This window comes from Xiphophorus maculatus, chromosome 6 (genome assembly GCF_002775205.1).
Source record: "Xiphophorus maculatus strain JP 163 A chromosome 6, X_maculatus-5.0-male, whole genome shotgun sequence".
Classification (NCBI taxonomy): Eukaryota; Metazoa; Chordata; class Actinopteri; order Cyprinodontiformes; family Poeciliidae; genus Xiphophorus; species Xiphophorus maculatus.
In genome coordinates, this window is record NC_036448.1 from 23334305 (window position 1) to 23346251 (window position 11947).

General features: G+C 36.9%; 1 protein-coding gene across 1 annotated transcript; it reads right to left on the reverse strand.

Annotated features, from left to right (window-relative positions):
* Positions 1 to 3457: 3457 nt before the first annotated feature.
* On the reverse strand, positions 3458 to 11653 carry dnajb4 (DnaJ heat shock protein family (Hsp40) member B4). Its single transcript, XM_005801980.3, has 3 exons — positions 11171 to 11653; positions 8339 to 8910; positions 3458 to 4430 (listed from the first exon to the last, which is right to left on the reverse strand). Exons 1-3 carry the CDS (start codon positions 11379 to 11381, stop codon positions 4200 to 4202), a joined length of 1014 nt encoding a protein of 337 aa, XP_005802037.1. The 5' UTR covers positions 11382 to 11653; the 3' UTR covers positions 3458 to 4199.
* Positions 11654 to 11947: the final 294 nt, after the last annotated feature.

Genomic DNA, 11947 nt, shown 5'->3' on the forward strand with positions numbered 1-11947 from the left:
ATTCAATTTAAATAAAAATATGTATCCCAATGGGAAATTAAATATATTTTATTTAATCCAAGTATATCTTTAAAGAGCCATCGCAGACTGTGATGTTGTAAACACAAAGATTCTCCTCTAGCAGTCTGTCTTGCAACAAATCTGTAGAGGCCTCTGACTGAAGACTGTTGTATGACAGTCTTGTATCTGGACAGTAGAGATCTTATTTCTCAGTAACATGTCCTAGATGACACAGTCAGTTGCTGCTAATCCACCTCCTTTCCTTTTGCTGCTCCATTTTAAATTTTTGCCTGGCCAAAAGAGAGAAATTGTTGAAGTTGTTGAAGGATATATCCATTATGGTCAAGCCTCCTTTTCAATTCTTCTAAGATTTTGGGTAATAGTTAAAGTATTTTTTTGAGCTTTCCAGACGCTAATCAGCTGCTTCCAGTTGTAAAAGCAATACCTTGTTGCCACGGTTACGCATCATAAAAAATAAAAATGCAAGACATCAAAGCATCCAAAAGCAGAGGGAATAAGTATCCAAACATGCATTGAATCAACCAAAAAATAAAAATCAGGAATAAAGTAAACAAAAAACAGGTGCATGTCAGTAAATTGTTATTGTAATGTTAATTTATGTCAGTAATCAAATTCAGAAACTTAAATTTATACAGATGCATTCCAAACAAAGTAATATACAGCATTTAAAGCGTCTATTTCTGTTAATTTTTCTGATTACCGCTTCCAACTTACTGAAAACCCCAAATTGTTCTGCTTAAAAATACCAAAATAAATTGGACAGATATAAAAAGGATTTTAATGGAGATTTGTTATGTTATGATCCACACAAATATAGAGAAGAGTGCTGCCTTGATAGTTGACTACTTTTTTGAAGATGATTATTTAAAGTGAAGACTGAGCATGTTTATGGAAGGTTGAGTGGAAGGAAAAAGTGCTTTAAATAAAGCTGCGCAAAGAACACAGAGAGCTGACATTTTGATAAGTGGCTAAAATTATTGTTTGGGTTTTTTTTATAGATAGAAGTAAATTTTGCATTTAACTTAGAAATCAAGATACCAGAATCTGGGGAAGAATCAAAGCTGCCTGAAGTCCAGCAGAGAGTTTCTACAGTCAGTAGTGGTGTTTTTGTTTTAAAGTACAGTTATTCAGAACAAGAAGTTGAAATTCTTCAGCCACTGAAACACAGAGATTCAATTTGTTTCCACAGGACAAAAAAAAACAACAACCAGAAAACAGATTGACTACATTTAGGAAGGAATGCAGCATCATAGTTTGATGTTTTGACCTAAATACGGCCATGAGATACAGATTATTACCAAAACAATAAATTTCCTGATACACAGAGCTGAAAACGAAGAGCTGAAAGTGGCTGATGTCCACTGGGACAGGAAAACCTGTTAGGATGTTTCCTTTGAAAGTTTTACTGAAACTTTCCAAACAAAACGAGAAATCACTCTTGATCAGGGGTATTCAAAGTGTGGTTGGGGGACAATTTTTAGCCCTTGAAATGATTTTGATCGGCCCACTGACTACAAGTCAAGAACAGTAAAAATTAGGCCAACAAAATAGAAAACAAATGACAACCCCCAAATTTGGTAATTGTCTGTTTTTCTTTTAGTAAGGGGACAGTCCGAAACCTTTTTTATGTCTTGGATCTTTACTTTTATGAAAAATATTTTTTTCATATTGTTAAAATTATCACTATGTTAAGATAGTATCATATGAGACAGATAATATGTGAAAAAATTGCACTCTTCTGCTTTCTCCCACTGCCCCCAGTTCTAACTGGAAACAACCAATCAGAGCCAGAAGGAGGGCTTCAGTGCTGTCAATTACCCTTGTGTACTTGCTCTTACCCTCCTCCTTGCTCTCTGCTACACCATAGCTGGATCACCAGGCTGCCATGAATGCTAAGGTAGTTAGCATGGTGACCAATAACAGCAGATAAAAAGTTTTTTCTGTAATGGTAGTTTTTCTGCCATTACCACATTTAGCAGCACTTTCATGAGATTGATTGACAGCGCTAAGACCCTCCTCTTGCTCTGATTGGTTGTTTTTGACCAAGAGTGGTGCATTTTTTTCAGATGTTAATAGTAGCTCAGGGAGGAGGTGAAGGAGATTGATCTGTTCATAGATTATCTGTCACAAAACGGTGATAGTTTTGACAAATGTGTAAAAAAAATAAATAATTTTTTTTAATAAAATTACACACCGTAGCTTTAAGAATCTATAGATTTAGTAATAAAAAAAATAAAAAATCAAATTTACTGCCACATTCCCTGAATATCAATTTATGTTTGCATTTTAAATGTAAAAATAATAATTGTAGGGATGTGCTGTGGTGACACAAAGCACAACCCACATATGGAGGGCTTAGTCCTCAACGTGGCTGTCACAGGTTCGATTCCTGGCCTGGCGACCTTTGCCGCATGTCTTCCCCTTCTCTCATTATCCACTTTCCTGTCAATTAACTGTCAAATAAAGGCCACCAGAGCCAAAAAATCTTTAAAAATAATTTTGTGGCGTGCTGGTACTTAAAGTTTCCAAGTTTGGACACGACTGCGCCTGTGAGACACCCCAAGCAGGAGTTGAGAAGTGTTGCCACAGTTGCCACAAACTGAAAAGTGGTGATCTCAATTTCCAATTAGCTTTGTCCTGTTGGACGCAGTGATTTTATAAAGAGAGGATTACCAGCTGGAAAGCTCCCACGCTGAGCAGGTGTGTTTACTCTCCAGCCTCCCTTGGCTGGTTGTGACTCAACGTTTGCACAAATCTCCAACACATGCTGATCCACTCACAAAGTACTTAAAAGACAGATGCACGAGTGGATACAAATATTTGGAGTAGATAGAAAGATATATTGAAACAATTAATCGTGATTAATCGATTGTCGAAATAATCATGAACTAATTTAGAAATCAATTCATTGCTAACTGGAATACAGAAAATGTCCATTTGCTGAAAGAGCATTCTTAGAGCAGTAATTAAGCCAGAACTGACCAAAAACATATACATTTTTGCATTTAAAATAAAGAAAACTTTTCTTTGTCCAGTAAGAACTCCTCAACTGGCATAGTTTTAGCTTCACCTTGTTAGCGTACATGAATGGAATGGTATATTAATGTTAATAAAATAAAAATATATTTTTTTTCTTATTTAAAGAAGGAAATTAATTATTCGTTTTTATCTTTTAATGAATTTCTGGTGTTTTATCAAATAGGCTTTAGTGCTTAAATGAAAAATCTGTTGAATTTGCCCATTTTTTTGATTATTCGACTAAAATAACCGTTAATTTCAGACCAGATAGATAAATAAAGAGACAGATAGATAGATGTATAATGAGTGAAGTGGCATCCCCTAGTGGTAAAACATTAATGCCCCAGGCGTTGGCATTAGCTGAACATGAGCAGCTGACACCAGGACAGCTATATATAAACAGTCATTATAAAGCACATTCAGCCAAGATATATTTAATTTGATCTTTGCACATCAAAAAAGTTAACCGTGTGTTTTACAACATCAGAAAATTCACATTTTACTATCAAAATATAGATTAGATTACATATAGATTCCATTTTCTCATTAGATTCAATGTAGAGATGTCCTTTCCAAGGGCTGCTAAGAAGCCTTTTTTGCAATACTGCTACACAGACTACAGATATTCCTAGGCAGCAAGTTGTGAAGCGATCATAACCAATACACAGCTTATTCTTTAGATTAAGCTTTTGAAATTCAAGTCTTGCATGTAAAAGGTCCAAAATGTGTCAAACAATATCTAAAACTGAACTAAGCAACTTGCACCACAACTAGCATGAGAGCCTCTGGTTTAAAACCTACAATAAAAGAGATTCAAATATGAAGATTGTCTCTAATGAATTCCAGAAGAAAATCAAAACGTTCTGTTCAGTACAAAAGTTTTCCAGGCATCACAGGGATTTCTGGCAGCCATTTCCATCCAAAGGGCCACTTACATAAAGTGTGCAGATTCACATAACAGTCAGAGCTCAAGCAGTCTCTCACTTGCACTTGTATCAGCTTGGCAGCATGCACGATAGCTATAAAAACAACAAATAGCTTAAAAATAGAGGCCGCACATTCATCGGCTGGGGGTCCATCTGTGCACTGTCAGAACTGTCCTTGTGGGAAAAGTGTCTCTCGACTGAAGTGACCGCTTGCTCAGTCCTCGTCTTCTTGTCCTATGTGGGTAAGTGCCGCTTCAGCACGTCCTTGGCGTTCCCGGGCAACGTGTCCGGAAAGTTCACGTCAAACTCTACCACCAGATCTCCTCTCTGGTCGGGGTTTTTGGGTAACGGGAGGCCCTGTCCAGACACAATTTTCCTCATGCCGGGCTTGATGACATCGGTGATCTTCATGTGAGACGTCTTCCCGTCTATGGAGGACACGGTGACGGAGCATCCGCACAAAGACTGCAAAGAAAAGGGATTAGAGTATTAGGGAGGATCAAAAAAGAAAATCTAGGAAAAGAAAAGATCTAAAACATATTATTGCAAAAAAAGCACATTATATAATTAAGTCTGCCGTGAAGCACATTTTACAAAACTGAAGTAATTATTTTTTCACCTAAAGAGGAACAATCTAGAGTCAACGCTCAGCTTCAGTTATTACAGCTAGAAACTAGAGATCAGGCCCGAAATCTGTCAGACCTGAACCTTCAGAGCCACATAAAAACATTTATAAATTCAGCCTTCTGTCACCTGAAGAACATTTCCAGGAATAGAGGACTAATGTTACAGCAGGATCTAGAGAAACTTATCCATGAGTTTATCTTTAGTCACATTGATTACTGCAACAGTGTCTTCACAGGTCTGCCTAAGCTGATCCAGAACGCTGCTGCTGGAGTTCTGACTAAAACCAGGTAGATGCAGCACATCAGCCAGGTTTTTTTTGGTTTATTTTTCTCCCCTCTAGAGTCTTTTGTTGGCTCTAGTGTCCCTTATATGAAAGTAGGCTGACAGAAAAGGGAGAAAGAGAGGGGGGCAGACATGCGGCAAATAACGCTGGGTCCAGAAATCGAACCCCCAACGGCCGAGTTGAGGACTCAAGGCCTCCAAACATGGGTCGCGCTATCCCGTACGCCACCACAGCACGCCCACATCAGCCAGTTCTAATGTCCTACACTGGCTCCCTGTAGCTCAGAGAATAGACTTTAAAATACTGCTGTTAGTTTATAAATCACTGAATGGTTTAGCACCACAATACATTAAAGATCTGCTGGTGTTGTATCAACCTTCCAGATCTCTCAGGTCTTCTGGTTCTGGTCTGCTCTGCATCCCCAGAACCAGAACCAAACATGGAGAAGCAGCTTTCAGCTTCTAAGCATCACAAATCTGAAACAAACATCAATACATAAAAAGCTCAGTTCTTTCTGCTTTAATTAACATCCATCATTTTTTGGATTAATAACTGGATTTCAACAAGTGGAATTACAAAATGTGCCTTTTCAAAAAAATGTTTTAAATAAACTAAGTACAGTCCCGACAACATTATGGTTTTTTTCTTTACAGATTAGTACACAGATTTAAATGAAGAAATTGGTGTCTGAAGAGTTTAAACAAAAAAATTGCATCCTGTTGGAAACAAAACACAGCAATGTACCAGTTTGGGAACATACTAGAATTGCAGAAATAATTATTGCTTTGTTGTTGGTTAATTACAAGTTGCCACATGTAATTATCAACCTCCACTTTCTGAATTTATTTGAATTTCTAATGATAGAGTTTCCTAGTTTATTTTAAAAATCAGCAATGTGATAAAAGCAGCATTTTAGCCAAATGTTTCTTTCTGCTACTTTAAGCCCAATGAATGGGGTTGACTTTAGTTTACTTTGATTATTTTAAATTTAAAATCTTTCAGTTAAAATCACTTTTATAACAGTTTCATTATGTGAAAAATAAAGCTTTCATGACTTTTTAAAACAATTGCAGTAATAACTAAATACACCAATAATTCAATAGTTTGAAAACCACATTTAAAAGCAATATCTTATGAAGAATGTTGCCTCACTCCTTACAATATTGCTTCAATTCATTAAGGTTTTCATAGGTTTGTTTCTTAACAACTCAGTTTCTTTTTACAGGGTTTCAGTCAAGCTGAAGACTGAACTTTGACTGGACCATTGCAACACTTTGATTCTTTTTCAGTCAATCTGCTGTAGAGGTGTTGATGTATTTTGGACCATCATGTGCCCCACATTAGACAAAATAAAATATCTTGCATATTTTTAATGTATACCCAAACCATCACTGTACCACTGTACTGTTTTTAAGAGTTTTTACTGTTTGTCATTTTTTGGTTGAACATTTCTACTTTGGTTACATTTGTCCAAAGAACATTGAACCATTTCATGTTTTACTCAGATTTGCAGTCCTAAATGCCATACAGTGAACCACCTAAAATATATGACGTATTTGTAAAATATGTTTGGGAAATGAAAATACTTAGCGGCAATGCTAGTTAACACAATATTGGGTGGTCTTGCAGCCAATCTGAGAACGGCATTTATTTTCCTTGATGCTGATTGGCTGAAACATGACCTTCTTAAATCATAGCTATTAAAGTCATACCTGCTTAAAAGATTCCTTTATTTGTTTTTACTGCAGCTGGAAAGGGAGTTGATATTCATTTTGATTCCCCTGCATGAATCAAAGCACAGCTGATTTGCAGCCGTTTGCAGGTGGGAATCACGTTTTTTAAAAAAAGATGAAGAGGTGAGTTTCAAAGCAGAGTAGGCGGAACCGTAGAAGCACTTCTTACATCATGAGCACGTGGGCGGCATGAGAAACAGCTCATATTTATCAATGTTGATGATCCAGATTGTATAATTGCAGGGCTGGAGTGCGAGTGTAACGCAGGGCGATGCTCATTCAGCTGTCTTTTTAAGCTCACCAGGCAGACCACCTACAGTTTATTGATTATGACAAGCTTTGAGGAGTTTGGGCTGCAGGCTCACAGATGACTGTTCTGAAACGCATTTATGTGACTCATTCATCCCCAGCTTCTATTATTACTACAGCGCTAGGCCTTAAAAATAAAGTCTCTGATTTTTTTTTTTATACCAGGTCCGACTAATCAATTTGTTGTCTCGCTTTCTTTTCTAAAACAGAAATTACAAATGAGAGAAAATATTTTCAAAAAGCGCTTTTATTTTTATCATCCCCTCTGTGAGCTGCATGACAAAGTATCAGGGCACAGCTATGAGAAATTTTGTTTACGATAATTACAAGAATATAGTCATAACATTACCATAATAAAAACACAATTCTACCAAAAAAATATCTTAAAATTAAGGTAAAATAGTTGTTCAAAGTCCTGCTACTGATAATTTGATGCTGATGTGTTAAAAGATTAACTATTATATGTAAACTATACCAAAGTTTAACTTCACAAGATGCTCAACATTCCTCTTTTTAATTTTTGTGTTTGACTTCTTCATAAATTTATGAAGAAACTGCCACATTCCCTGAATACAACAACTTTTTTCTCACATTAGTTCGACTCTATTGTTTTACAACTGTATTCTTATTATATTATAATTTTATTCTCATAATTAAAAATAAAAAATCTCAGACTGGCCCTAATACTCTGTTGAAGAGTTGACTTACAATAAATCAATAACACTACATATTGCGATAATCGCTTGGTTGGTATCAATAAATAATACATCTGATAGAATATTCGATGTATAAATTATTCACTGAACTCTGACACAGAACCGCACAGCATTCTGGGGGATGTAGGCAGAGACATGGTTTAGCTGCTCAAACACTCATGGCCAGCTAAGCAAGGTTGGTGGCATTAACTAACTCTCTCACTCTTTGGTTACCAAGCAACAACTGTAGAGTAACTTTGCAGCAGCAGTTTCAGGTTTTGCTACAGTGCCTCGTAACTGCGTATACATAAACAACAGTGTAGAGTAAAAACTGTAGATAAAACAGGAAAGGTCATGGCACTAGTTTAACAGTATTTGATATTTAAAACTAATCAATAATTATCCCAATCGACAATTATTGAAACCAACTGATATGAAACACTTATATGATGATAAGTTTTTCAGCTAAATTGTCCAGCCCTACCTGAGATTAAACACCAAATAATTAGAAAGTGGAAAACACGCCTGTCAAACAAGATGGTGGCCTTAGGCGTGCAGACATCACTATGAACTATGGAAACCTAAGGAGTGAATTTGTGCAAAAAAAATACATAAAAAATCAGATTTTCCAAAACTTCAATCTTCCAAAATCAAAAATTTTATTAATTAATAAAACTGATTTATTGCCCATCCTCAGTTAAAGTGCTAAAATAGAAATAATTTTACCTGTCTTAAGCTCACACGAACTGGATACACAATGTTGGATCCTTCCCTCCTGAAGTGAGGATGGGGTTTATCCTTGATGACGAAAACAATGTCGGCAGGAATGGTGTTGGGCGACTCGTCTCCCTCCTTTGGGAACGTGATCTTGGTTCCCTCTTTCCATCCCCGCTTGATCTCAATAGTGAGAATCTTATCCTCCGCTCGCATGGTCCTGCCATCTGGATTTAACCTTTTGCGTGAGATTTTCATTTTCTTGGTGCAGCCCTGGAAGACCTCCTCCAGGGTGACCCTCAGTTCATGGATGATAGGCGGGTCCTGTTTCCGGCGCTGCTGCCCTCCGTGCCCTTCCCGAGGAAAGCCGTTCAGGTTGAAGGTGGTGAAGGAGCCAAAAGGGTCGTTTCCGTCTACTTCCATGTCTTCATCATCTCTGCCATTCGCCTTGCGGCTAAAGAACATCTCAAAGGGGTTGGAACCGCCGAAGAAAGTGGCAAAGGTGGCATGAGGGTCTCCATGGAAGGTATAGGTGAAGTTGGTACCTTGACCATCAGGAGCAGGTCCATTTCCTCCCTTCAGACCTGATGGGAAAAGAGGAAGGATTCATCAAAACTTCACAATGAAAGTGATGATTTTATTAAAGGTGACCTATTGTGCTTCCTTGAACAGGTTAGAATATGTTTATGGGCTATACAAAACATGTTCATTACACTTTTTGTACAAAATCATTCTTAAACAATAAGATTTTAGTCTGAGCAGTTCTGCGTCTTTTGAGCTCCTTTCAGAGTGAGCTGTTCTAGGGCCTCTTGTCACTTTTAATCCAAATAAACTGCTGCTGACCTTACACCCCAGATCAACCTTTACACTGGCATGTGAAAATGGCTGAAAAAAAGATGTGCAACCGTGCATCTTTGAAAAGAAAAAGTAGAATCTCCTGAACAACCAACAAGAATGCAGCAAGTGGTTTCTGGATGGCAGGTCAAACAAAAAAACACTCGTGTTTTTCAGAAGCCATTGTGCAGCGCATACAGCAGTAAAAGATTTGTAAGGTTTTTTCTTAGAAAAACTGAGTGTCTGCAGTCAGAGGCTTCTCCGAATTTACCGTAACACAGGCCGCTACAGGAGATCTTTCCTGCCAGCACCCATCCCCATCTACAATAACGCTTTGAAGAATTTTAATTAATATGTGTTACACCAGCATTTAATTTCCCTTTGGGATCAATAAAATACTTTTAAATTTTAATTTGAAAACCAGCTGATAAAACGTGCTTTAGCTCTGTGTGGGTTGCTAGGTGAAGGTAGGGCTCAGCTGGTGTTGCTAGGTAACAGCAGTGACCGTTGAATGAGAAGTTTTTGGCTAATTTCCCAGACTCCAAAAATATTAGCTTATTGTCAAAAAACGGCCGGGCGTTTCATGTTTATGTGTTTAGACTGTTTTTTGTTTGTTTGTTGTTTTTTGTTTAAGCAACTGAGAACCAAATGGCAGTTTTAAAACGAGCAAAAAATAAATTTTGCATAATAGCATGTAGCATCCAGTCAATTGAGAAGGCCCGAACTGATGATTATGTGATTTATTAAAGCCATTCGTATAATCGACCAATGTAAGAGCTAGACAAAGATAAATAATAATAATTACAATCGTTTTCACCATCCGTTGTTACGCATGACTCGTTACATTAATCAAATTATTTCCATTAGCACAGCAACCACAGATATTTATCAACATTTTTATCAATATTTCAAGTTACTCAAATAAACCTCAGTACCAGTTACTGACCTTGTCCCCGTCTCTACTGAAGCCAAATCTGAGTTGCTTTCTATCCTTTTATCGGATTTGCAGTTAACATTTTCATGAAGAACTCTTCTGTTACCATAGCTACGTTCGCAAAAAGCTAGCAAAAATAACCTTCAACGGTAGAAACAAACGGGTCCCTTCAAGGATGACCAGCGGCGCCCTCTGCTGGATGGCGGCCAAACTACAACAAGAAGGTCGAATGGGATTTTAGAAGTTAATCAATTGGAACTAATTTTAATTTAATAAACTATTAATCGTAAGTTGGTTAATTGTTGTCTACCAATATGTGTAGAGTAAAGCACTTTTAGTGGTAGGGATTCCTAGAAAAGAGCTCCATATATTTAGTCCATTTACCATTTAAGGATAATTAGGTGCTAAAACACGAATAAAACCAACTAAACCAGACAGAAAATTCATTTAGATTTCTTTATTTTTTCTATGCTTTTGTACTTTGAGACTGAGTTTTAATTCACTGTTACAAAATTCTTAGGATGAGGTAATAAAAAACAGGTGGATTAAGAAGTCATCATGATTGACTTAAAACATATTTTGAAACGGAATTAAAAACGGAATTCCCATCTTGAGTAGACAAATACACACACACAAACACACACACATATATATAAATACACACTTCACACCTTTCCCTTCAATGTTCAGGATCCAATGTTAAAAAAAAGGAAAAAAAAGAACCAGATGGTTACAGTTCCCACCCAGAGCCATCTGGACTGATATTTTCTTTCCACACATACAGGATTCTTTACCTTTTTTGGGACGAAAAATGTTTTTCTGTCATGAATAATTACAGTGAAAAGGTACTGCAGACGTTTTAAAAAATGGGTTTTAATCTGATGCATTGAGATTATCGTTATAATAAATAGCATTTTATGATCATGATGTCCTGAACATCAGTTTCCAGGCCCTGCTGGATGCAGAAAGGGGACTTGAATCAAAGCCAGCTGTCTTTTACAGCCAGGAATCCAGCTTTTAGGCGAATTATAGCGGCATTCAGCTTGACAACACAATGACAAAAACACACACATTACCTTCTTCTCCATACTGATCATAAATCTCTCTTTTCTTCGGGTCGCTCAGGACTTCATAAGCCTCAGCGATCTCCTTAAATTTCTCCTCGGCGGCTGCGGACTTGTTTTTGTCCGGATGCCATTTCAGCGCCTGTTTTCTGTAAGCTTTCTTTATGTCCTCCTCTGTCGCTCCTTTTGAGATCCCCAGTGTCTTGTAGTAGTCTCTACCCATTTTTAGTGTGTCAAAAAAAATTAGAATTAATTTTAAAAAATGCAGATAGAAAGAAAAAGCCGCTCAGTAGGAGCTCTGGCCCCGCTCTGTCAGGCGGACGGTTGTCAAAGCGAAGTATTGAACAATGAAAAGCCGCAGATTGAGTAAATACGGAACTCGGTGAGGAGCATTTGGGTCTCAGCTACTGCTCTGGATCTTCTGCTATTTCATCCGTGGCTGGATGACCCTCTTTAAATAGACCACAGCTCCCTCCTATGCAGAGACAGCGCTGAATCAAGCTGGAAATATCTAACTGAACTGCATCCGGTTTGACGTTTTTTAATTATTTCTCAGGTATTAACATCATCTTTATTATTATGACCTTTAAAATACTTATTTACAGTAAAAAAAAATATTACAAGTTTTAGAAATAAAATTATTAAAATTGTTTTTTGTGTCATTACTTAATCATATTTTGTATTTATAATTCTTATTACAAATATTTATATAAAATAAATATCAAATATACTGTGTTAAAAATAATAGTAACAATGTACATTATAATGCATTATTAGGACATAATAATT